This window comes from Netta rufina (assembly GCF_964035555.1).
Source record: "Netta rufina genome assembly, chromosome: 3".
Taxonomy (NCBI): Eukaryota; Metazoa; Chordata; class Aves; order Anseriformes; family Anatidae; genus Netta; species Netta rufina.
The window spans coordinates 36,783,760-36,810,844 of NC_140125.1; the positions used below are offsets into that span (position 1 = coordinate 36,783,760).

At 39.3% G+C, this 27,085-nt stretch overlaps 1 protein-coding gene across 3 annotated transcripts in view; it reads left to right on the forward strand.

The window, feature by feature from the left end:
- DAAM2 (dishevelled associated activator of morphogenesis 2) overlaps positions 1 to 27,085 on the forward strand; it is a gene marked incomplete at its 5' end in the record, with an annotated part of 115,891 nt that overhangs the window by 31,603 nt on the left and 57,203 nt on the right. For all 3 annotated transcript variants that reach the window (XM_084284300.1, XM_084284298.1, XM_084284299.1), the window contains 3 exons: positions 10,298 to 10,372; positions 16,696 to 16,790; positions 23,626 to 23,959. In XM_084284300.1, the coding sequence (XP_084140426.1) occupies positions 10,298 to 10,372; positions 16,696 to 16,790; positions 23,626 to 23,959 (504 nt within the window). The remainder of the gene's footprint in view (positions 1 to 10,297; positions 10,373 to 16,695; positions 16,791 to 23,625; positions 23,960 to 27,085) is intronic.

Below are 27,085 nucleotides of genomic sequence, written 5' to 3' on the forward strand. Positions count from 1 at the left end.
TTGACTTCTAAATAGTGGGGTGCTTCACAGTGGGCATTTCTCTTCACATCCAAAAGAAGATGAAATGATGCAAGGGAAAGTTGTCTCCTAAGAGCTCATTCATTGAATTTGCAGAGAACTCATGAATTGCTTAATTTGGCAACTCATTATTTAAGCTATCCACATACCAACTGCAAAATATCAGTTGATTGGGGCTGGTGGAAAGTAGAGCAATAAGAGGTTTTAAACATGAGCACGGAGTTCAGTTAATAGGAAAGAATGATTGTCGGCAGCAAAATAGTCAGGAGAATATGTTCAATGGGAGAACAGTGTCCATGAGAAAGGTGAAACTTTCACAGGGGAGCAATGTGTAATACCGGTAGGCTTCAATTTGGCAAGTAAGCTTTATCCTGAGGGTGTAAGGAGTTGCATAATTCAGTGCGGCATCAGCTGTAATTTCAGTAGATCTGTAAATATAGGCAGAACCTCTCCTCTTGGTCACTGCACTATATGCATAAATCAGTGCCTGTTAATGGGGGATCCACATTCTACAGTAGTGTTAAATGTGTTTGCCCAGGGACAAGCACACTTGAGTGATCTATAAATAACAAGGGGGAGCTGATGTAGTCAGCCCTGGCAACAATTTTACATATCTGCATTGATGAGGATTATAAAAAAAAATACAAACAGAAGAGGAAAGAGAATTAAACATAAGGACATTCTTAAAACTTAAAATGTACTGTGCAATCTTGCTATCATTTAGAGTTCCTTAAAATGGGTTTCTGTCCAGTAATCTACAGATGTCTTGTGCCAGGCATGGTTATTGTAAAACTTAATTTTGTTTTAAATACTCCAATTATACAGTTTACTGAAATCAGTGGTTGAGATTTCTGATCTCTCTCAGTTTCAGAAAAAAAAAAAATAGCCTTTATCTTCAGCTTGTTAAAGTGCACTGGCAACATTTCCCCCTGTCGGTTAGGGCAATCCAGTCCATTTTCAGTAAGAAACTATGTATCTGTGTGTGTGTCTATGAACAGGATCTGGAATGTTTTCTTGAATGTAAAAAATAAAAACATGGTCTTTATTAGGCTGCTATTAATTAGAATTAATTATTTTGAAGTGGTTCTGAGTTTAGATGAGGTTGGAAGTGGCACATTATGTGTGTACAGTGTAGAACCTCTGCTGTGTCTGTGAGTGTTTGGGAAGCAAAAATGGTGATGGATGGTATAAGCAGTTCAAAAAAAGCATGGATGTAACTTTATTGGAAAATGTTCAGCCTGTGGTAGGGCAAACCATCTTTCACAAATGATTGATAGTCCATTTTAATTTTTAAAGACTGGTGAACTTGAGCAGCATTGAAACTTCTTTCAGTATTATGAAAAGATTTATAAGAAGGAATCTTCATTCTTCAAAAACTGTATCCCTTTTTCTCTTCTGTGCTTTTAGATTCTATTATATTTTGCGGCAGTGAGTTCCACAATTGGTTTGGCAGTATAAGGCATTTTCTAATATGAATAATAATATGAAGACTTTGATTCTTCCCTTGAAAGACTAGTTAGTAACCAGCACCAGAGGTCATTGTCAGGCCAGTCAAGTTGCTGGCAGCAGGGCAAAGATCAGGCTAAATAAAGGAAAAAAAAAAGAAAAAAAGAGAGAGAAAAAAAAAAATCCTACGCTTTGTTAGGTAGAATATTCCTGTGTCATAATCCAGTGAACTGGAAGCATGTATGGCTATACCTGACCTTTATAAGAGGCCATTAGAACTCAGTTACTTGCTCCAGCTGGTAATTAATGAGTATTCCATTTTAATAAGTTATACAGTAGACTGCTTTTGTGGCAGAAGGATTATTATCTGCACATCAATAACTTAATTCCAGGGAGAGAGGTAATGTTTGTTTTTCTCACTCTGGATAAATTGTACTTAAAGTACTCGGGTATAGCTCCCTCCTTCCCCCAAACCCTGAGAATATTTGTGTAAACGCTAGTCATGGCGTCTGAGAAATGGAGCAGTGACCACATCTGTCTACTGAATGGCTCGGTCCTATGGTCTGCCCTGTTTCAAAATTAGCATCTCCTGGGACATGGCTGGCTTTTTGGACGTGTAAACCGTCTGAAAAGCTTGGATGTATTTTAGCTCCACTTCTGAATTAGTATTTCATCCCACGGCAGATCAAACACATTTTTTGTCTTTTAATGAAAGTGCTTTTTATTTATGCAACTTTGGCTGCTCTGAACTGAGACAGATGTTAATGGATGAACAGTGTGTTAATGAACAGGTAAATGTTTCTTTGAAAGCTGTACTTCTCCTTAAAGTGAACTTCAAGAAAAGGCAGTAAGTCAGTCATGGAAAAAAGGGAGAATGGTGATTTGGATGAGAGTGCAGGATGTACAACTTCAGTGTCGATTGATTCTTGGCTGTGCTACAGATTTCCTGTGTGACTGCGAACTCTGTAGTTGTCTGCATCCCATTTTCCCTCTTTCTGCTGATCTCACTGAAAGGGAGACTGAAAAACCTAATGCATGAATTTCTTTAAAGACCTTTGACAGTGTAGAGTGCAAGGTGTTACAGGATTGTATTGTATTCAGCATTAATAGCAGATGTTGCAATAAGTTGAGTCATTTTAAAAAGTATCTGAAGGGAGCAGAGTAGCACTTTTGGGAAATGAAACACAAGTGATAGCCATTCTCCACCCCCAAAACTATCAAATACCCAACCTAGTTTATAGTGGCCAGAATATTCATGTGGAGAGCAAGGTTCATGTACTTCACTTTGAAAGACGCAGAACATGAACATGAGTCTGAATCCTGCACATCTCAAATAAACATTTTACCAGCTAAGCTGTTGTTCTAGAGAGTGTGGGAGGGCTTCATCCAGAAGCAGAGAATTTTTCTATGGCAAAGCTTTCTCATCAGTTGATGTAAGTCACATTAGAACATTAGAAGTTTCAATGAACTGGAGTTAAAAAAAAAAAAAAAAAAATCTGCAAAATCTGCAAAATCCCCACTTATTCATAACCAAGATCCTAATTTCCATTGCCTTTTAATAAGAATTATGTAAAAAAAAAAAAAAAAAAAAAAAGCTAAAGGGACATACTCATTATGACAAACAAATAACATATTTCATTTTTTTCTTAAAATATAATAGTTTCTTATATTGACTTGTATGATTTATATCTTCTGAACTGTATGTGATGATGCTGACCCCATGGTCTTTATAGGTCCCTTCCAACTACTCTACTCTACTCTACTCTACTCTACTCTACTCTACTCTACTCTACTCTACTCTACTCTTTACACCACATAACCTGTTTCTCAGTTCTAAGAGGTGCTAGAATGGTGCATGCAGGCTGCTGAGAGGAAGAACTGCATTAACCTTAATGTGAGTTCTGCAGGCAAATTCAATTCTTTGTGACCCAAGTATAAATTTAGGCGTACAGTCTCTGGACAGAATATAGTATACAAGCTGGAACAGGAATTTTTATTACAGTAGCCTCATTTCATATTCTTCATCTGTGCTTGCATGCTGTTTTCACTGATGTAGAGAGGAACTCAGTGATAATATCATGGTTCCTTGCCAGCAACAGGTTTTAAACTTCCATTTTTCAGCACCAGATACATGGCTTTTTCCTGTTTTGTTCTCAACAGTGCAAAACAGTAAGGTCAGCTGCTTGCAGATGGTTTTGAGGAGAAAGTTATGTTTCCAGTGAATAGATATCATCCCTATAATAATCATAACCCATGATTATCACATGGCATCCATTATATGTAGTGTATGTCTTGATGCAACAGTTCCAGGAGGAAGTGTTATTTCAGTTTGTATGTTAGAAAGCTTCATGAATCCTCAGCCCTGGCAATTTCCCACAGGATTGTGTGTACAGGTAGTAGCAAAGTCCATGCCATGGTTGGACACCCAAGGATGCCAAGCACCCACTGGTCCCATGGAGCTGGGATTTGTCAACATTGCATAAAAACAATCTATATGGTGGAAACAGGAGAACTCTGGATTCAATGTCAGGTCAGTGCTGGTTCCTAACTCTGCTAGTGATTTCCTGGATGAGTTTTAATTGTCATGTCACTCTCTCCTTTCCTCCATCTGCAGGAAGGAAGCCTTGTACTGCTTCCGATTTTATGGATATATTTCTTAATGCCTGCACGTGGTCAGATTTTCAGGAAATGCTCTAGAGGGCTGCTTGACATTGTTTGGGGTCCTTTTGGTGCAGTGTGAGATACCAATGCATCTTCACTGGAAACTGAAACCCAGTGCTTGCCCCAGAAGAGCATCAGTGCAGGCAGTTTTGTCCAGACTTTCCCTGTGTTGTTTCTTAAAAGACTCAAGACATCTTGAAAGAAGCACTCATCATATATGCAGTGGCTTTCGTTTTCACGATCCACTAATACAAAATATTTGGCATTTGCACATGGCTTCTGCAGTTCTTGTGTTTGGTACTTCTCGATTATGTCTGTTATGATGGCAGTTTTTGTATTGCAAGTGCTTGTTCTGTTGATATGGCAGTCACCAAAGGTTTCTGCTCTCTAGAGAATGGCTTGCCCAATGCATCCAGTCTCCCAGGATTCTCAAAAAGATTTTCAGGATAAGCTTAGCTGTGCAGACAATACTTTGTTGTATTTTGTTTCATTTTGATTGGTTCAGATGGTCCAAATCCTTGCCCTACTCCATTAAATCCTATTTTGGATGAAGTCAAAAGTTCCACTTTCCACCAAGGGATGGAGCCTGTCCAAATTAGTGTCAAAGCCTGTATAATACCTTGGCTATATTACAGGCTTGTATCGTATCAGGATCCTGTTTTCACAGCAGTTACATAGTTGTTACTCCAGTGAAGAATGATATAGCCCCTTATAAAGTCCACAAGCTGACGTCTGTTTTTTAATGTAATATTTACATTATTCAAGGAGCTAAAAGAAGGCTTTGCTTTAATAGATTCCTTCAGCTGATGTTTTCCCTTACACAGATGGGTTATTGTTTCCAGCTTTTGATGCCTATGTGGCTTTGTATGTTGGGACCTCTTTTTTTTTTTTTTTTTTCCTTCTTTTTTCTAAATCTCCTGGAGCAAGGAAGGGTTATGCCATCATCATCAAGTTGTCTGAAGTTTCTGAGGTTTCGTTGGAGGATCAAAATCCTGAAGACATTAAAGAATACAAAAAAAAAATACCAAACGCAATAAACACCACTCTGTCATTGCACACCTTCCCCCCATTCCCTACTTCTTCCTTCCCGAAAACACATCAAATATACACAAAAATAAAATAAAATAATAATAAAAAAAAAGAATTGCTGTGCATTTTTGGTTTATCCTGCCTTCTCTGTGAGGAGACATGGTACAACAATTTCTTACCATCGGCAGCACTCATCATAATTTGGGCAATGAAATTTTCTCCAATGGCCCTAATGCTACAGGTGTGATCTGGTGTCTTTTGTGAAAATGCTGCCCAGGTGACTTATAAATAACACTGCAACACCTAATGTCTTAAGGGGACTGGATAAAAATCTGTATGTCCAGTGAAAGTATAAGTAGTTTTGTGGTGCTTCATAATGGAAATAGAGTACCAGTTTTAAATATATAATCACATTTATTCCAGTGAAACAAAACACACTGACATCTGTAAAATTGTGGTCTGAACAGACAGTATGAGGGGGTCACTAAAGTTAGATAGGCTTTTCTGTTTGCTATGTAGGATCTGCTTCTGGACCAAAACAACTTTAGAAAGCAAGGACTGCAAAGAGGATTATCTGATCAAAATTTTTAACCTCACCAATATACAGCTTCAGTCTGAGCTTCAGAAAAGAAAAAAAATAAAAAATAAAAAAATCTTACACTTGCTGTGTTCCACTGAAACCAATTTTATCCTAGTTCTAACTAAAACCAAAAACTATACCATCCTTATGGGCTAAAAGTTCACACCAATTTGTAGTGGACGGAGAACGGTCAAAAGCAGGATTCACCAAGGACCTTATTTCATTTGCCAATCTATCCAAATATACAGATAAAATTTAGGGGATCAGAGTATTCGCATCTGTAGTTCTGTTTGTGAAATTTCTAATGGTTTGGGTGCTGGTAGGAGAGCATCCAGGATTCTGAATATTTTCGTGTATCTTTCCTGATGTTCTTGAGGTCACATGTCTATACTAGATATCTAGAAAAATTAGTTGTGGCATTCTGGATTTAATATTTTTTCCCCTTTAAAAAATTCTAGGGAGAAAAGTATTGTAGTTTATTTTCAGACATAAAGGATGGATTCAGAAGTCCTTAATTTGTCTGTATTTGTTTCTTGGAGCTTGGAATGGAGGCACAAGGAGTATAAGGAATGTACGTATTCCCTATTTCAACAATCACAGAATCAATAAGGTTGGAAAAGACCTTCAAGATCATCTGGTCCAACCATCACCCTACTACCAATGTCCCCCACTAACCCATGTCCCTAAGCACCAGGTCCGACCTTTCCTTGAACACCCCCAAGGGACGATGGCTCCACCACTTCCCTGGGCTTCCTGTTCCTATCTTCTTGTTGCTTATACTCTTCAAAAATTACAGCTGTTATTTGCACTTTTATAATTCTATGCAGAGAGAAAACTTCAGAAGAGCATATGAGCAGGCCTTGCACTTCCTATTGGTGGCTTAACCTGGTTCCCTACAGAATGACTTTTACTTCACTACCTCTAGATTAGATCCCCATTTCAATTGTTCTCTTTGTGGTTGATAAGATTATCTTCTAAAAATTATGGTGTATTTACCAAATGCAAGCTTTGATTTATTTTTCCATCATCAAGGTCCTATTTTGACTTTTGCATGGGAGGTTATAGTCTGCTGAGTGCAAAATGATTGTCAGGTGTGTTACTGCCACTATGTATGCTACAGGGAAATCAGGCACTGAAAGGCAGTGTATCAATAACACATGGAGCGATGATTCTAACTATCTACTGGAAGGGAGTTGCGTATTTCTGTAACAAGCTTGCAGCTGGCAATGACATGGTTGAGACCCTCTGGGTAAGGGTTAAAGGAGAAGCAAATAAAGTGGATATTGTTGTGGGAGTCTACTATAGGCCACCCTGCCAGGATGACAACACCAATGACTTACTCTTTAAGGGACTGAGATACCTCTAGATCAGCTGCCCTTGTCCTCATGGGTGACATCACCTTGCCAGACGTTAACTGGGCATACTTCACAGCTGATACAAGCAGATCCAGGAGATTCCTAAAACACCTTGATGATAACATCTTGATACACATACTAAGGGAGCTTACTAGGAAAGGTGCCCTCCTAGGTTTGTTACTTGTAAACAGAGAGTCTCATGGGTGAAGTGGCAATTGGTGGCTGTCTTGCTCACAATGACCATGAAGTAGTCCAGTTTAAAATCTTTGGTGACAGGAGGAAAACTGGCACCAAAACTTCAACCCTGGATATGGGGAGAGTAGACTTCAGGCTGCTCAGGGAACTAGTTAGTAAGGACCCCTGAAAAACTGCTTTTGAAGGTATTGGGGTTCATCAGTGCTGGTCACTTTTTAAGTACCACCTCTTAAGAGCACAGCAACAGGCAATTCCGAAATGCTAGAAATCAACCAGGTGAGGCAGAAGGTCAGCTTGGCTGAGCAGGGATCTTCTTCTAGAGATTAAAAAAAGAAAATGTGGAAAAAGAAATTGTGTGGCCACTGGAAGTGTGGTCAGGCAACATGGGAGTACTACAAAGATGCTATTATCCATTGTAGGAAGAAAATTCATGCACCCCAAACTCCATTAGAGTTGAAGCTGGCTAGTATTGTGGGGAACAATGTAAAGGTTTTTTTTTTTTTTAAATGTATGTTAAGAGCAAAAGGAGGACTCAAGATAACATTGGTCCATTACTTGATGAGGATGGTCACCTCACAAATAGGGACATAGACAAAGTAGAGACGTTTAATGCTTTCTTCACCTCTGTCTTCAACACCAGTAATGGACTCTGAATCCCCCAGAGCCCTGAGTTGGAGGACCATGACTGTGGTAATGATAAACTCCAAGCAACCCCAAACTTGTGCAGGATTTGCTGCTCCAGCTGGTTGCATATGGGGCCTGATTGAATTTAATCCAGGGTACTGAAAGACCTGTCAGATGCTATCGTGATCTCTCTCTCAATTTTTCAACAGTCTTGGGAATCTGGAGAGGTCCTAGTTGACTGGAAGCTGGAAAATGTTGTTCCAATTTTCAAGAAGGGAAAGAAGGAAGACCCTGGTAATTACAGGCCTGTTGATTTCACTGCAGTGCCTGGTAAAATTATGGAGAAGATTACTTTGGGAGTTATTAAAAAACACGTAGAAGACAATGCAGTCATTGGTCACAGCCAACATGAGCTCATGAGGGGAAGGTCCTGTTTAATTAAGTTAATAACCTTTTGTGACAAGGTCACCCATCTAGTTAACCAAGGGAAGCCAATTGATGTAATCTTTTTGGATTTCAGTAAAGCTTTCGATACTGTTTCTCACAGTATCCTTCTGGACAAAATGTCCAGCACACAGCTAAACAAAAACGTGATGTGATGGATGAATATTTGCCTGATGGGTCAGCCTTATAGGGTTATAGTAAATGGGGTTACATCAGGCTGGTGGCCAGTCAGTAGTGGAGTTCCGCAGGGTTCTGTTTTAGGACCTGTTCTCTTTAATGTTTTTATAAATGACTGGGATGCAGGACTTCAAAGGTATACTGAGTTTGTAGATGATGCTAAATTGTGAGGAGCTGTTGAATCCCTCAGGTGCAGAAATGCCTTGCAGAGAGATCTTGGCAAATTAGAGGGTTGGGCAATCACCAACCACATGAAGCTGAACAAGAGCAAGAGCTGGATTCTGCACCTGGGACAGAGTAATCCTGGATTACAGGCTGGAAGTTGAGACCCTGAAGAGCAGCCCCACAGAGAAGGATGCGGGGGTTCTGGCTGATGGCAAGTTGAATATAAGTCATCAGTGCATCCTAGCAGCCAAAAGGCCAACCGTATTTTGGGGCGCATCAGACACAGTAGTGCTAGCCGGTTGAGGGAAGGGATTGTTCTCTTCTGTTCTGCACTGGTGTGGCCCCACCTTGAGTACTGTGTGCAGTTTTGGATGCCATAATATAAGAAGGACACAGAACTATTAGGGAGTGTCCAAAGGAGGGCTACAAAGATGATGAAGGTTCTAGAGGGGAAGACACATCAAGAGTGGCTGAGGTCCCTTGGTTTGTTCAGCCAAGAGCAGAGCAGGCTGAGGGGAGGCCTCATGGTGGCCTGCAGCTCCCTCACGAGGGGAGCAGAGGGGCAGGTGCTGAGCTCTGCTCTCTGGGACAGTGACAGGACCCAAGGGAACGGCATGGAGCTGTCACAGGGGAGGGTCAGGATGGATTTTAGGAAAAGGTTCTTCACTGGGAGGGTGGTTGGATACTGGAACAGTCTCCCCAGGAAAGTGGTCACAGCAGAAAGCATGCTGGAATTCAAGAACACTCTCAGGACAATGGTCTCAGACATAGGGTTTAATTTTTGGGTGATATCGTGTGGATCCCCGTGTTGGACCTTATGATCTTTGTGGGTTCCTTCCAACTCAGGATATTCTATGATTCTATGATTTCTGTAATGTGTCATTTGTCATGGATTTGGGTTTATCAGATTGCTCTGACAATGGTCAGGAATGGGAATAAGGGAAAAACAGCAAAACCTATTGCTTCGTTTGAGAAAGGTGATTCTGTTCTTAATTCCTACTGTAATTGAAGGGATGTTCCTTCAGGTGTTTTGAGGTTTTAAATAACTTTTGTTATTTTTCAAGTCAAAATGAGGCACCCCTTTGGTTTCATTTTAGATTTCTTAACTCTTTTTTTTTTTTTTTTTTTTTTTCCTCCATAGCAGATATTAAATGCCTTTATTGGTGAATCCTACCATCATTTCAGCAGCAGTGAGGCAGAATAATTTCAAAGATATGTCAGTATACAGCTACAAAATGTAAACCTGTTATCTATAAATGTGCTATCCTTCTACTTGGAAACGTTGTCAGTATGTTTAAGGGGTTAAGGTTTGCCACTTAGATGCCAAAGATAATCATGTCTCCAACAAACTTTGTAATTCTTTGTTTAATAATCTTAGCTGAAGGAAAGTCTTTTTTTCTCTGACACACCAATGTGACAGTGCTAGTATTACACTTTCAGAAATGTTTGTAATAATGGACATAGGCTTGTGGTGTTTATATAAGAATGTGGGGAGGAGATCCTACAGTAAAGAACAGTGCAGTGAAAAATCCCAGGTGGTTCTACAGTGGCACTTCATCCTACAAAGACTTCTTGTGTAACCTTATTTAACTTTTTGTTTCAGGAACAAGAAGATCCCAATAAGCTTGCCACCAGCTGGCCAGACTACTACATTGACCGCATCAATTCCATGGCAGCAGTAAGTTACCTTTTCTGCACAGCAGGGAAGGTTTCCTTTCATAGAGATCTGGGTTTTTTTAGGAAGAAAACCCAAAGGAAGGATGTTAGCCCAAGTGCATGACTTGTTTGAAACAGGACTTTTGAAAGAATAGCATATGTCTTAAGAAAGGGCCCTGCTTTAGCAGAAGAAAAGACTAGATAATACCAGGCATTTTCCAGTTTTTACTTCAATGATAGAGGGTTTTAAATTTATTTCTACCTAATCTAAAAAATAACACTGGGATTAATAGTTTAGTAAAAAAAAAAAAATAAAAAGTAGTTCTTCACATACGGTAATAGCCGCTTATATAAAAGCAGGTAAACACAGAAACATAAGTCTGTAACACCTTAGACATCAGATATAAGGCATGTTATTTGTGGTAAACTGTCTTTAACTGTCCTTGTTCAATAGCTGAGGAAGGTGTGCCTTCCTCTGAAGCATGCTGTAGATCTGGCCACCAGCACAAGTAGAACACCTGCACGTAGTGTATTCACTGATCTCGTGTGATATGGTAGACCTTACATTTTGGAATTTGATCTTGTTACTAATTTTATAGTCAATTTTTGCCTTCAGTTATTTATGTGCAGGGTCTACTCAGCTTTTTTTTTTTTTTTTTTTTTTTTTTGCATGTGTGCAGTGGTAGATAGTATTCATTTCCTAGCATCCAAGGTAGCACACTTTGCTTGTTTACTTATACTTTTATGTTTGATTTCTGAAGGCTTCTCTGCACCTTTTCTGTCATGGTTATGAGGCATAAAATAATTTCATAAAAATAATGCCTTAATGGATACTTAATATGTCAATACTGATATATTTCTCGTAGTGAAATATGTCTTGCTCAGTTAAAAACAAAAAAGAAGACTTTACAAGCCACTATAACCCATTGTAATAGGATAAAATAAAAGCTGCTTTCTACTCTGAGTCATGAATAACTAAAATGATCACCTTCCTTCACGCCAGATTTTTTGGCAGCAGAGTAATGGAACAGAAAGACTATAGGCTGGTTTTGAAAAAAAAGAGGTTGAGATTTTGTGCTGGCATGGCATTGTGCTTTGATTTCCTGATTGAACAAATTCACTCTACAAGGGCTATTAAGGAAAAAATAGGTATGAAACCTTGCAAAGTCACTGAGCCAAATACTTCTGGTAGGACTTGATCCAAGGCCTTTTGAATCTACTGAGTTTTTTCCATTGATTTCAGTGGCTTTTGGACCAGTCTTTAAATGATCTTGATGTAAATCTGGAGAGAGTATATGTATGTCACTGTTGCAAAACTGGAGCACTTCCATGGAATGAGACTATATTTTGGCCCATGTTTCTAATTTTAAACACATTTTAAGAGCACCAATAAACACCAGCCCTGGTAACATTGTTTGCATGGCTCAGCATTGAATGACTGATAACCTTTTACTTGGCTTCAAGCCTCATAATTTACTCTTATATTTGAAGTATTAAGAAGATACAGTGGGGTTAAACCCCTGCATCTGATTTTCCACTTAATTGCTTCAGTTTTAGGCAGGTGAAACTTAGTTGACTTGATTTCACTGGAATCGTATCAGCGGAAAACTGGAGTAACAGAGCTGAGAACCAGCTCCAACACGCTTTAAAAGACATGTTCTCTTCATTATTATTTAGACCTCTGAGATTCTTAACTTCCAAATGGTTATTTTGGGTCCCTTATAATTTCAGTCCTAAATTTAGTGATGGAGGGTTTTTTTGTAATTTTTTTTAACTTCATCCAAGTACAGTTGGCTAAGAAGTGGTGAAAGAAAAGCATGTTTCATGTTGCTTCCTGACACTGTCTAGTCTACTTCAGTTTGCGTCTCCTGGGCACTATCAGGTATTGCTGTATTTTAATTAGAAATATGGCAAGAAGTATTAGAGTTGAAATGGTAGCAATAATCACAGAAGTGTTAGTTTAAAATGCTTTAAGTCCTGTTTTTTAGAAAATAAAATTTAATCTTTACATCTTCTGTGAAGTAAGTACATAAGAATCATTTTACATGCAGCTTTCACATCTTTTTTGATATAATTTTCTTTAAATACGAGGTTCTGTTCTAAATACTAGCTTGGCAAAATAGTTCGTCCTACCCGCTGATAAAATGAAAATGGCATCCCATGGATATCATTAGGTATCTTTTTGTGGATTTCAGGAGGCCAAGGCCCCTGCACTCAGGGATCATTTTCTCAGAAGATCTGCTGCAGCGTTACCAATCATATCTGTCCCTCATAGATTATGCTTGAGAGCAATGTGGTGATTCCTGACATGTTTGACATTCCCTACTTGTAACCCTAGACCACTATGTTGGGAAGCACTTTCACAGTAGTTCAAAAAGCCATGCATTTTAGGCGCAAGTCTGTTCCCACAATTGTTTCTGTTACCGTGACTTTTTAAATGTTAGTAGTTTTTAATCCTAATTCTCATGAGAGTGTATAACAGTAAAACCGAATCTCTTTACTAACTCGCAGTACGCAATTCCTGTGGAGGGAATGTCCCATCCTTCAGGACTGGGAGGAAAGTCTCAAGAAGATCCTTGGTAGAATGTCTTCTAGACCCACCCCTAAGAGAAAGGCATGGTTGCTAATGATATCTAAGTTAGAAAGAGGAACCTCCAAATTTGTCCAGTCCTCTAATGTCAACATGCTGCTGTTGACATCATGATGTCAATAAGGCTGGTGACTGCAGGCAGGTTGCAGGCCCACAGTCAGAGATCGTTTCCATTATCAAGGTCATTGCTATCTTCTGCTGATTCATCAACAGACAGAACTTTTAAAAATGCAGCAGCTGCCCTGTTTATATCACAAGAAACTTCCCTGTGCTCCTCTTGCCCTCATCACTCCATGATACTACCTGCTTGGCAGCACAAATAAACACAGCCTTCATTTTACTGGAAAGGAAAAGTTCTGACAGCACAGCAGTGCGTTGATGAGCTTGGCTGTACCTGCATTTCCAGAGAGAGATTTTCATGTGAACAGTGTTTTTCTGGAGAGATTGCTCAGATGAGAGTATGAGGTGGGTGGATGCCCATTCACCAGAATTTAGCAAGAGGACGATAACTCTTCTCTTTCTGGGTTAGGTGACATCCGTGTTACTTTAAAATTATTTGCCTGAAAGTTTTTGTTTGTTTGTTTGTTTGTTTTTGTAATACATCTATTCGTAGTTTATTCATAGTTTATGATTTGTAGTTTACTCTCTTAGTTTGGCCTCAATATAGCTAGAGATGTGGTGCACCTTGAATTTCAACTGACCTCTTTTCTTTAAAGAAATGTTTTAAAATAGTGTTGTCCAGATATGTCATAAGAGGCATGCAATACAATAATTTATTATTAAACTTTAATTTCACTTCTATTTGTTTGGAAATGATTTCAGTAGTGATAATAGTTATGATTTAGGTAAGACCTAAAGAAAGAACTTGGTCTATAGTGATAAATCAGAATGTCTAGGTTGCTTTTTCACTACTTACTCTGTTTGCTTCATTTTTCTTTTCATTTGTGTGAGATCGGCATGAAACTAGGTCAATCATATAGTTCCTTTCTGCTGTTAGTTGATATATTTATTATTATTATTGGTGCCTCTTTCCTAATGTGCTGTCATTATGGTGGTCTATTTGCCTTCCTGGTAGTTTAGGGGAATGATTAGCTATTAGAATAAGGTGTGAGAATTTACTTGATGCTTTGAATAAAATCAAGATTTTCAAAAGCAGTTTCTTGGACTACCTGAAGTTTTACATGTACAGTTCTGTGTGAATGATTTTTTCACATATACTTTTTTTTTTTTTTTTTTTGACTTGGCAAATCAGATAGCTAGATATCATGCTTTCCTGGGTGTATGCCCTTACTCTGGAAAATTTAAAATATGCAAAATATGCTTATGAAACAGATTCATATGTATACTGCCTTTTAGGGACCCGATGAGGACCTGGCACTGTTTTGCTTCCTATTCCTTGGGTGAAACAGTTTTGGTTAACTGACAGTAGCTAGCTGCATCCTCAGCCCAGCAGATGTTAGTACTAGAGTACGGTTTGTAGTTCAGGGAAGCAGTGCATCAGCCAGCCACATTAATGAAATCCAGCCTCAAATAACGACAGTTCCCTCCCCTCTGTCTCCCAGGGACAGTTGTGTTTTCTATAACTCTTGCCGAGAAAGTTATTTCATAATGTAAATGCATGACCGACGAGGCTGTCTTTAGAGAGGGCACGAGGATTTGAGTTCCTGGCCATGCACAGGGGTGAGAAATGAAGGGCTCTTGGCTGCCTGCAGCTTTAGAAAAGGGGTTTTCTATAATCGCCCTCAGTTGTAAAGGCAGGATTATTTGTATTTGTTTCATTTGGAAGTGGGCCTTTTTCACTCTCAACGAAATACTGTTGAGCACCTTCCTGCCATCCATTTGCTTCCCCCCCACAATGGCTCAGAGCAGAAATTAAGCTGTTGCAGGAGTGGGAGCCTTTCAAAGAAGCATTTGTGGGCCAAGGGAAAGGTGACCAGATGGGCCGTCACCCAAGAAAATACAAATCAAACCCCAAATCACACCCCAGGATTCTGCCATTGAGATTCTATAATGCCTGTTCAGGATTTCTGTTTATTTTTCAAAGAGGGGAATCATATATGGCTTGGCTTAAGCATTTCAATTTATGTTTCTGGCTGTCGGGGGATGCTGGCAAAAGATAAAACATCATCAGCTCATTTTCCATCAGTAGCGCTCTGTCATTCCATTAGGGCAGGAAATAGCTCGCTCTGTTACTGAGTGAATTTGACTTTAGCGAGGATCAGAGAGAGGACCCCTAGAGTTAAACACATCTTCTTATGCCAGCTGTTCAGCATAAGACAGCAACGGCCCGTAGCCAAATGACCACCCTCAGGATCTGACATGTGTTGGCACTACGGGGTTTGCAAAAGCAAGCAACATGGGAGCATTTCCAAGGGAAGTGAGGTGGTGGGGTGGGAGGGTGGGAGAGTTAAAGGAAGTTCCAGTGAGAGGAAGGTTTCCTTTTCGGCATGCTAAATACTTAAATAAAGACTTCTATATTTCACAGTAGTGGGCCATAACTTTAGGTACTCAGATTCCACCACAGAGAGGTATAGTATCTGACCCTTGATAGATAACACTGGTTTAATTGGGGTATTCATTTGGGAGGGGGTTCAGAACTGCTTTCCAGATCCCACTGAGCGATATCCCCCAGAACTCCTTCCAATAAGAAAAGCTTTTATCATCTCTGTTGTACAATTAAAGAGGCTAAGAAGACATCAGTATAGGCTTCGAATTTCTGGCATTGTGTCTTGACTGTTTATGAAGCCGCTCATTGAAGTTGTGAGCCCGAATGGTACATGGGTGGGTGCTGAAGAGTTGCTTCATATTGCAAGGTTGTGGTGGTGCTAAGTGTAGATCTGAAGCCCTGATTTCCTGCTATACCACTTTTTTTCGTAATGGCTTTGTCTGATTTTCAGAACCTTGTATTTTGTGTGTATTTCTCTCATCACCTCTCACCCTAATTTACCGTGACCCACAGAATCTTCAGTTCCTGCAAGCTGCGTACCAGGGAGAAAAATGACAGAGGTAGCTCCCAATAGGAAAAAACATGAAAATATAGGCTCTATTTTCTGAATGCTTCAGTTTACATGTTAAAACACAGGGACAAGGATTTTATGATGCTCTTGCTTTTTGTAGTAAATGTTTGCAATTAGCAAGGACAAAGTGTATAGAGAAAATTAATATCTTAAACCAGGTTGAAAAAAAAGGGTAAAGGAAAAGAGTCAAACTTTTGGGTACACAAACTATAATTCAGGGTACTTGTAGGCTGTCTAGTCAACTGAAGAAAAAGCTTTTCTGCTTTGAAACCTGACACAGAAGTCTGTTGTCTTTCCTTTTTCTTCTTTTTCTTTTATATATATATATATAGTATGTATATATATATATTTTTTAACTTCAAATCCCTCCAGCCAAGTCAGTCTAATAAGATTTTGCCTCTCTCTACAAACTGTTCCTCATATATCCATAGATCACCACAGTGGATCACTGTTCTAAATTAGGTAGTTTTCTGAGGGCATCCTGGCAAGTATGATTTTTGGGGGGTAATGTGAGATCCCTAGTTTTAGGCAGTGTGGCAAGGCTCTATGCTGCTGCCAGTCCACATGAGCAGCCTCATCTGGATTGAGTTTTGTAGCTGAGGCACTGCTTTCCTGGTGAGAGGTCGGCAGGCACTTCTCCGTGGGTTGATAGGATAGTTGTTTTTCATAATTCCTGGCCTGTCTCTTAGCTTCCAGGCAGCTCAGGCTTTTCTGATTGTCATCTCCTTTTCTGAACAGATGCAGACGCTGTATGCTTTCGATGAAGAAGAAACAGAAATGAAAAATAAAATAGTTGAAGACTTGAAGACAGCTCTGCGGACTCAGCCCATGAGGTAATGTTGTTCATCTTTCATCACAACTCACTGCCTCCCAATGGTCAGATGGGGCACAAGAAGGAGTGGCAAGGACAGAAACCTCTTTGTCTCACCTCACACAAACGTTCTCTGATAGTTCATACAATCCACAAAGAGCCCTACGGTTCCTGTTCTGAACCTGTCTAGCTGGAAGGGCACAGTAATGCTGAAGCATATAGCTTCAGGAAAATAAAAGACAAATTCTGTTCTGAAAAACATGTGGCAGATCTGAGCAAACAGGTAAGGACTGTGAAGATCAAACTTACTGACTTCATAGACCCCTGAACATCCTATGTGATTTGACTCATGATGGGCAAGATCTCAGCCTCTACTATGAATTTTGAATTCAAGCTTCCTATCGTTAGTAATGTGAACTTTTTTGGCACAAAGCAGCTATCTGACTTTACCTGGTTTGGCATTCTTCCTGCTCTGTGTGTAACTGTGGCATGCAGAAATGTTACGAGTCTTTGTTGTGTACAGTGTGTTTGAAGGTAAGGTCATCTTTGTTTTTCTGGGAACAATGCTCTGAGCAATTGCAAATTAACTAGTATAGAAATCTTTTGCATTTAACACTTAGAAGGACATTGTACTGAAGCAATAACCATAGTTGATACAATTTGGGGAAATATTCAGTTGATACAATTTGGGGAAGTATTCAGAAACTTGAACAAAAAGTTTCTGAATGTCTTTGTATTAAGCCCAAAATAAACCAAATGTGCTTACATCCACACTATGCTGAAGTCATAGTTTCAGAGGCCTTCAGTAATGCCTAATCACACAGATCTTCTGGAATTTAAAAATTAAAAAAAAAAAAAAAAGTAAACAGAACAAATAAATAAAAGACCACAGAAAATAATCACAAGAGAATTTGCACTGTAGTTAGGCTGAGTGGAAGTGAAAATATTTTTGTGAGTCCTTGCAGAGCTAAGTGCTGATTATGTGCATCTCTTCTTTTCATGATGTTTAATGTTTCTTCTGGGCAGGAACAAAAGAAAAGCCCTTTAAGAAAGCACTTGGAGAAGGAGTCCTCCCTGACAAGCATCCTTGCTTCATGCAGTTGAGCCTGCTCCTCTGTTGTACAAAGCTAGATGTGAAGGAGACTGAGGGAGCTCTAGGAATTTAAAGTGCTGGAACATTGCCTCTCTGCAGCCAGAAAGCAAATACAGAGAGGCCATCATTATGGTCTCTTTCTTCATGCGCGAATGACAAGATACTGAGTGATTACTAAGAGATAAGTGAATAAGGAAGACAAAAGGTAGGAGGAAGTCTCCAGCACAATGGAACTTGTGCTGAGATTCAGTTGCAATCACACCTCAGGTGTTGTAGCCCTTTGTGGTGGGAGATTTGTAGCTGCAGCTGTATTGCAGTGGGCAACATCTTCTCTTTGGGCTCACATATGTAAATGCAGTCTCTTAGCTAAGTTACTTCATTATCAGCAGAGCTTCTAGCATTGACTACATGGAGCTTCTCAGCTCACAGCAAGTGCAAGGTTGAGCACATCACCTTAAACCTTGGTAGTTTACCTCCTATTTCACTGGGCTGTAAAAAAGCACAGACAGATTCTGAAGCATAGGGATTCATCAGGCTTTGGTAATTTTAGTCATGCGGGTACAGTAACTGCTTTTAACATGGAACTGGAGAAACAGTAGCCTGTGCTGAGAAAGAGTCCAAGAGAACAAGTGACAGTTTGATCATATCACTATTCAAAAGTAGAGAACATGGTAAAAGGCAGCTCGACTTAATGATAAAATGGAAGCTAAAGACAACAGTCACACTACAAATTTACAGGGATTTTTAACCAAAGACCTGTACCACTGAGACATTATGTAGCAACTCTGTTACATTAATTTGGAACTGGTGTGATGTTTCCTCTGAAAGTGATAGCTTTCTCATATCATTGAGCATAACCAGAGCAGCCAGGCATCTCTGTTCTGTCTAGCTGAAATACGTTGGTGGCCACCATTTGGTAGTTGTACTCTGACATTTTGAGTAGGATAGCTCAGCCTCCTTTCTGAGAGCAAGGCAAAAGAGAAGAGAAATAAATGTCTTTTGCTCAAAATATTGCAAGGTTTTCCAGACCAGACCTATATTGCTTCTGCTGGGTCCCCTTGACAACAGGCTGTTGCTTCATCTGTTTATAATAACCCTAACAAGCTTCAGTACAAGCATCTATGAGCTGCCCTATAAAGTGTTCTCTTCTAAATCACTGGCGATGGTTATGGGGCTTTTTTTTTAAAATAGTTAAGCCAAGCCAAATTTTGAGTTAAGTCCTATGTCTCAACTAATTTCCAGCGACTCAATTCGTTAGCTGCCAAATGGGCTGCGTGCCAATGCCTGATCAACAAGCCAATTTCTTCTTGATGGAAAGGTTGCAGTAGAGAGGCCCTCAGCTCCATCAAATCCCTCTCATAAGCAGTACTATACCCCAGCCTTCAAAATACTAGTCTTTCTAGTTGAATTTGGACATCTAATCCTGTTTTCCTTGCCACTTCTGTTGATCAGAGCTCTGAAGAAAATAGAGACCTAAATTTACACAGGATAGATTGTCTGGAATCCGTTTATGGTGGGTAGGGTACAGAGGGTCTCTGACAGTTCACCAGCAGGGTCCTCTGCTTAAATTCTCCGATCTAGAGGACCCAAAATAATAAAAAAGCATTTGTGGCTCTAGGTTTCATTTTACTGTAGAACTGCATCTCTTCTAGTGTTAAACACAGAGTAATGGCACTAGTCTGTGCCTGTATTCCAGTCTAGTAGTTCTAACCCCAACAAAAACTGAAGCAGATCTTCCTAAACTCAAGTTCATTTTTCCCTTAGAGAAAAGGTGACAGAAGCATCCTTGGGCAGCTAGTTGGCTCACTCTGAGAAAATCCATTTTGTTCTGGTATTTAGGAGCTGCCCTGAAATAATAAAGCCAGGTTATGTCCCAGCACGCAGGAACAACCCTAGCCTTAGAGAACAAAACCCCCACATCTGCATCTTGTAAGGAAACAGATTTTCTTTTAGGTTTCTAAGAACTTATGACTATAAACAAGTGTGATGACAAACTGTTGGACAGAAGCAGGAGAGAAGAGCTTTTTTTTCCTCCCCCCCTTTTTTTTTAATGCCCAAAATGGAGGTTCAGAAGTGCAGCAGAAGTAAAAACTTACAAAGGTCTGGAAAAAAATAACTTTTTGGACTCACAAAAGAATACCTCCTTTAGTCTGAATCATCAGCACTAACTCCCTTTTCTGTCTGCTTTTCTCCTTCTGTTCAACTCAGATTTACCTCTTGTTATTTTTGCTTGATTTAGTCATGTTGCATTCCAGTTCATACTGGAGATGAACATTTATGTTTCTAGCAAGCAAAACCCATTTTGATGAATTTTTCAGCAGTCCAGTGGTTGTCAGGATTATATGTGTCCCCTGATTCTTTAGGGAAGTGCAACCTTGGCTGTTAGCTGGGTGGGAACATCCTGCCTTCTGCACACCCACAGCATATGATCTTTCTGTCTTTCCTGCACTGGATCAAGCCTCACAGGGAAGTTTTCCCCCACGGCACTTGGAATCCATCAGTGGGTCATTACCTTTTAGGCTTCATCTGTATTTGGATGAAGGGTTCGTTATTAGAGCTAGCTAAAATGTTCTGATCAACACTCTAAAACTTGAAAGACTAAAAGGTGCTGTGCCTTTTAATGTGTGCTAAACTGGTCAAGTGAGAGTCTGAGGTGAGGTTAGGCTTTAATATGCTTGTTTAGCACCTATTAAAACACACCCTACTTTATTTACACTTGAGCTTTTAAGTATGTTAGCCAGAATACATTGGCAAATATGCTTAACTTTACACCTTTCAGTCTAGAACAAAACCTTACTTTGCAGCACACAAGGCTTATAAGATGGCAGTTAGTTATGGCATGCATATATAGTGGGGAAGAAGGTAGTTTATTTGCATAAGTTGGGTTTGCCTTTGCACATGTGAGTGCATACACACACATCTGTGTTTACAGGCATACAGATACACAAACATCAAACAGCATGAAGATTATGGTACTCAGCTTGTCAGCTGAACTCCCACTTCTTTTTCTTTTTTGTACAGACATTTACACACATACTTCCCTGGTCACATCAAGCAGGTCCTAATACTGAGACTGTTTGTCCAGAAATAACTATCACCATTTCTCCTTTTATCTCCCTTCTGCATGATTTCTGTCTTTTCCGGAGAATAGGGGACTAAGTGTTTTGGAAGGAAGGTGAAAATCATCATTAGATTCCTGCTTCTGATGTCAGCTGAAATGGGAAGGTACTTGGTTTTGCTTCCTATTGAGTAATACAGCTTACTGTTTACTCTTTGGACTAGGAAGAGCACAGGAAAATCCCAACATTGTTTTAAATTATGTCATTAATCAAAGTCCGTGACACACACCACTTTCCTGCGCATGCCTTCTTTTTGGAATGACCTCATCCAGACAGGCCTAGAAAAAATTGCTCTGCCAATGAATTTAGTAAGGGATTGTACTTAATTGGTACAATGTGATTTTTGTGCATTTCATTTTTTTCATCTGTTCATAAGAGCAGGCCAAGATGCATAAAGGTTGTACTATCTTGTATGTTTGTCATAAGAGCAGGTGTTCCAACTGAAAGTAGGTTTTAGGGACCCTTTGTTCAGCTGCTTCTTAAGGATGTCAGTAGAGCTCCATGCCTTGAGAAAGGTATCCATCTTATGCCTTCCTGCAGCCATGAACTGAGGAGAACAGTGAAACGTGCATTATTTTTTTATTTTTATTTTTTCCTTTGTGTGTGTGTGCACAAAGGGATTTAGAAGGAATAGCTAAGGTGTAGGGTGGATTCATAGAGCTGAACCTTGGAGGTAAAGAGGAGCAAGGAGAATTTAAACTAGTCCTCCCATAGTACAGGCAAAGATCCACACAGATTTTTAGTCCCAGGTTTAAAGAAATGTTCTAAAGGCATCAGCTTTGCATTGTTTGATAACAAATCGAGGTCGTGCTTATTTGGGTTCCCAGGAAATCCTTAGCAACTCCTTTAGCCATGAATGTGCTTATTCCAGTCTTTCTTTGCATTCTAGCAGCATTACAGAAACTGAGCTAACTTTTAATCTTTCTATAACCAGTTTAAGTAACAAACTGCTTGAAGTGACTTACTAAATTCCTGCTGCACAATGTGTGATCCTGCTATCTAGCCTAGAGGCAAAGGGGCTTATCCTCCTATGATTTGTTAGGGTACACAAGATGATGCATCCAAAGAATGTGCAGTCAAACCTGTGTGAAACTTGGCAGGCCATCTTAGAAGGGTTCAACTAAACCTTGTTTTCATTTTTGGTGTGCATGTGTTCCTGTGTGTGCTTGCCCTTATTCTGATATTCACTTTGAAATTCAGTTTTGAACAAAATCCAAACCTCAGACTGAAGCTTTGTTGAAAGCACCAGGCTTTGCCATGTTTCTGGTCAAATTGCTGGCCCAAATAAGCTGAAAGTTGGCAAATCCATCAGCATAATGAGCATAGCTTTCAGGTAGGCCCTGAAAATTCCTCTGTGGTGTGAGGTGTAACCACATGTGTCAAGTCCATATTATCCAGGAGATATATGTCTAAGGTTTGTCTTGCCGGTGCAGAGACATTAACAGAGATCACTGAAATGTTGGGAGTCTTTCCATATGAAATTTCCCACCTGATGGATATTAGGAACAGCATCTCACTTATTAATAGATAAGAGAAAGACAGCACATTAGGGAATATCCAACAGGGAGAAAGAGGGGCTGGGTAAAAGCTCCAAGATACAGACTTAATAATACAGGCTTAAGAATACTTAGGTATTCTTAATTTGTTATACATGTGACAATTGTTAACAGTCTTTTCATTTCTTTGAGATAACCATCTACATTATGCTGTTTAGGACATGGTCATGGTCATATTGTTCTTGATTACATTTTGGTAGATTCAAATTTAATTCACATGGGTTTGTATTCAGGCATTCTAAAAAAACCTGCATCTACCTGAATGACCTGCTAGAGGAGGTAAACAGAGCTATCCTGAGAAATGATTTGCAGCCCATTTCATATCTTTGCATCCCCATTTTTAATCCAGGAATCTCAAAATGAAACATTGCTAGAATTATTGGTTTGAACAGATTTGTATAACTCCATCAGTTTATGTCAACTTGTCTAGCAGGCTGTTTGTATGGTCTAGTTTGAATTTCCTCTGTATTATTTCCATACTCAGTTTCCATGATCTTAATCTGAAGAAAAGCAAATTTTATACTAGAATATGGTAGAAAAAGAACTCCAGTGATCTCAGTAGTCTAAATACACTTCTTCCAGTGTAGGCTTAGTCATTTGACATTAGGTAATTGAATAATTCTATATTTCCGTAATTTATGGTGTTATTACAATACATATTGCTACTACAGGTTGACAGAGGCCCTACTCCATCCTTAATATAGCTCCTCAAACCAAAAGCAAGCAAATAACAACAAAAAAACACCAATGCAGCCAAGGCTATTATAAGAGACTTCAGAAAACATGTGCCTCTTACATATATTATGTTTCTTTGCATATGTCATGGGATCAGAGTGTGAAGTCTGGACTTGGGTCAGTACAGCCAATAGTTACAGTGGTACTGTGCTTTTTTTTTTTCTGTCTTTCTCTCTCTCTCTCTCTCTTTTTTTTTTCCTTTTTTTTTTTTTTTTTCTTGAATACCTGGGAATTACCCTGTGATCTTTAAGCTAGCCAGCTTTTGCAGATGCTGGGATCACAGGGTTGAGTATCTTTTGAATAAATAAATTACCTTTGTATTGTTTTTGTTATTTTCCCTACCTGCTTTTTCAGGTTTGTGACCAGGTTCATTGAGCTGGATGGCCTGAGCTGTTTGCTGAACTTCCTGAAGAGCATGGACTATGAGACCTCAGAGAGCCGTATACACACATCCGTTATAGGGTGTATCAAGGCACTGATGAACAACTCCCAAGGACGGGCTCATGTCCTGGCTCATCCAGAGAGTATCAACATCATCTCCCAAAGCTTACGGACTGAGAACATCAAGACCAAGATTGCTGTGCTAGAGATCCTAGGGGCTGTCTGCTTGGTACCAGATGGTCACAAGAAAGTCTTGCAAGCCATGCTTCACTATCAAGTCTATGCTGCAGAAAGGACAAGATTCCAGGTATGGGGAGGATGCTTGGACAGGAATAGCCATCTCAGCCAAGGAGCGATTTTTACAGTGCACATATTGCAATATTGCTAAGCAGTCAAAAGGCAATATTTCTCATTGTGTTTTAGGAAAAAAACACTTCAAATAGATTATCTTTTTTTTTTTTTTTTCTATTTTTTTCTTAAGACCCGATTGCTTGTCATTAATGCTGATTTATGATCTCCTATATTTTACGTTAGAATGGGGAGTTGCTAAGTTAAATGAAAGCTGTTAATCTGTTCATACTCTAACCTGATGTCATTGGGGTGCTAATCATTTATTTTTTCCTGGAAGCTGAAGACACAGAATTCCAGGAGCCTCTGTCCTGATTTTAAGCTTGTTTAGTAACACAAGAGGTGTAAATTAAATAATGGCAACGGTGGATTAAATAATGAACATTGGAGCACTTAAATCGTCACTTAACAATCAGTTACAAATCATCACCACCTATCAAATGCTGCCTCTTATATCTCCTATTCACAGAATAGAAGGGAAACTTGCTGAATCTCAGAAACCTTGCTAGGTCACTATATTATTGACAGGCTTTTATTGTGAATACTTCTGGCTGTTCCTCTTCCTAGTGAACTGAGCACCTTTACAAAAAGATGCAAAAGAATCTGTTGCTGTGTATGAACCTTTAGTTCCTAAACTTTGGGGTAGCCTTACCCATTTGCTACTCTTTCTTAGGTGAAATGGTAAGGGTGGTGTTCGACCAATAGGCCCCGGATCCTGGTCTGTGTCAGCCATTACCTTCTACCACAGTACCTTTTGCTAGATTTCGGGGTACAATGAGCTCACAAATGTAAAAGTAAATGGAGAACAATCTGTGCTCATGAACAGTAGCTGCCAATGTTTGTCATTAAATTAAGACTGAACACACCTGATTTAGCAGGAGTTTACAAAATTGTTTACAAACAATTGTGTCTTGAAGCTGGAATGCTTTTTTCCACTACATTCAGTGATAGCTTGAGTTCTAACAGTTTTTCTCCTAATTTTGAGGAGGTAAGCATTCATCCAAAGACCTCCTCCATTTGCCTTCAGTCATTTTCTTCTAATAGAGGGACAGTGGCGATATTCAGAACACTGATTGAACAAATGTGGTCATGGTCTTCCTTAGATTTTAGTGGAAGGTTCTCTGATATTCTAGGATTTGTGAGTTAAGAGAGTGCTGTATCTTTTTGCCTCTTTCCATTCAAGTGTGTGGCTTCATTGTCCCACACCTGTAACTCAGAATCATCTTGCAGCTTATTATCAAGAAAGCAGCATCCATTGTAACTCATTGTACCTATAGGAGGCCAACTTAAGGAAAGGATGAACTGACTGCTTATCCTATGCCTTTCTTTAAACTTCAAAGACATAATGTACAATGAAGTTGTAGTCAAGCTAGTGAAAGCCTGTTTTTTCTTCATCCTAGTCCTGAATGTAAGCTTTGTAACCTAGACTTTGCAAATACCAGAAGAGCTCCTTCAGATTTTAAATCAAACTCTTTAGGGAGGTATTTCCTGTATCTTGAGCAATTAGCAGTACCAATCAGTATATTGAAGTGTCCAAACAGCTTAGAGCTTGCCGCTTTAGGTTAACTTTAGCTGGCCACACCTAATCACTGTTATGTTGAAAATGATCTCCCACAAGTGGGGATCTGGCAGGACAGGAAAATGAGATATTTTTTTTAAATATATATTTTTTTCTGTGAAAAGTAATTAAAAAAAGAACTAAACTTCAGGAATGGGAGAAATGTATTTTGAATGTGCAGAGTAGGAGCGAATTCCTTTGGCTCTATGTTCATTATTGAAGACTGATCCTAATGTGAGAAGTTAAAAAAAAATAAAATAAAATAAAATTGGGAACTGTAAAGGGACAGCTAGATGTAGTTCTATAAGACAATGGCCTAATTAAGGACAAAATACCCAAGAGGAGAATAATCTCAGACTCTCAGATTTGGAAATCAAAAAGTTCTTGTTAAGTAAAAAAGCACAGGGCCTTCTGGAAGCTTTACTGAGCTTACTTTTGTTGGAATATCCAATAAATAACTTAGATGTAACACTGACCTCTGACAACATCAATGTAATTGGTCCTCTTCCTTAAGTTACCCTCCTTGCAACAGTGGTTGGAAATATTCTTCATTCCTATCAACCTTTTCGCTGTCAGTTGATTAATCCTCATCTGTGAAAGCTGGCACTTTATTTGTATACTATGTGTTTGGATTATTTTCCACTCTTGCGGATAGTAGTAAATCTTAGTGTTCCATTCTCTTCATATCATCTGTGATGACCAGCAGTGCGTACATTGAGAAATCAAGACGTAAATGTGTGAAACACAAAACTGCTTTTCCCCAGTACAATTTGTCTTCTCTCTCTCTCTCCCTTCCTTCCTCTTTATTCCCTTCCTTGTTTACTTCCTTCCTTCCTTATTTCCTTCCTACCTTTTCATAAGGATGTCATGGTGCTGAATAAAAATTGTGGGTTGTATCATTCTAATTCCACTCTGTTTTGTAAGAATGAGGAAGTGATGTTCAGAACTATTTATTGGCAGCCATCTAAAACATGACCTTGTTGGTAACTTGCTGCTGACAGCTTTGGATTGAAACACTGTTTATTTCCAATTTGCACATGTTAAAGTGTGGTGGAGTGATGTGCAGGTTATATATTTAATATGTTACCATAAAACACTGCATGCTCAGTTGAATGTCAGAAGCTGTTGCTGCTCAGTTTTCTAAGCACAACACTTACTACCTGGCACAGGCAGCCAAGAGTAGTCAGAAGCACCAGCAACTGGTGAATTAGTAGAGAAGGAAAGCTGGGACTTCATGTGTGGTTCTTCCTACACTTGCATCATTGCCTGTGTGTTGTTACAACTCCTTGTGTTTTGATAGGGAACGTGCAGTTTTATATTTGTGTTTCTGCAGTCAAAATACAAATTAGAGTGAGATTCCTGGGTGATTTAAACAGTTGTAATCTCAATTTAATTAAATTGCTCTAGGGTACACCAACTGAAGATCACTATTCTAAAACTGTGCTGTAATGTTTTGGAAAAACTGCCAGCATTTCCTTTATGGATTTGACTGAAAAATTCAATGCAATCCTTAACTTCCAAGATAAG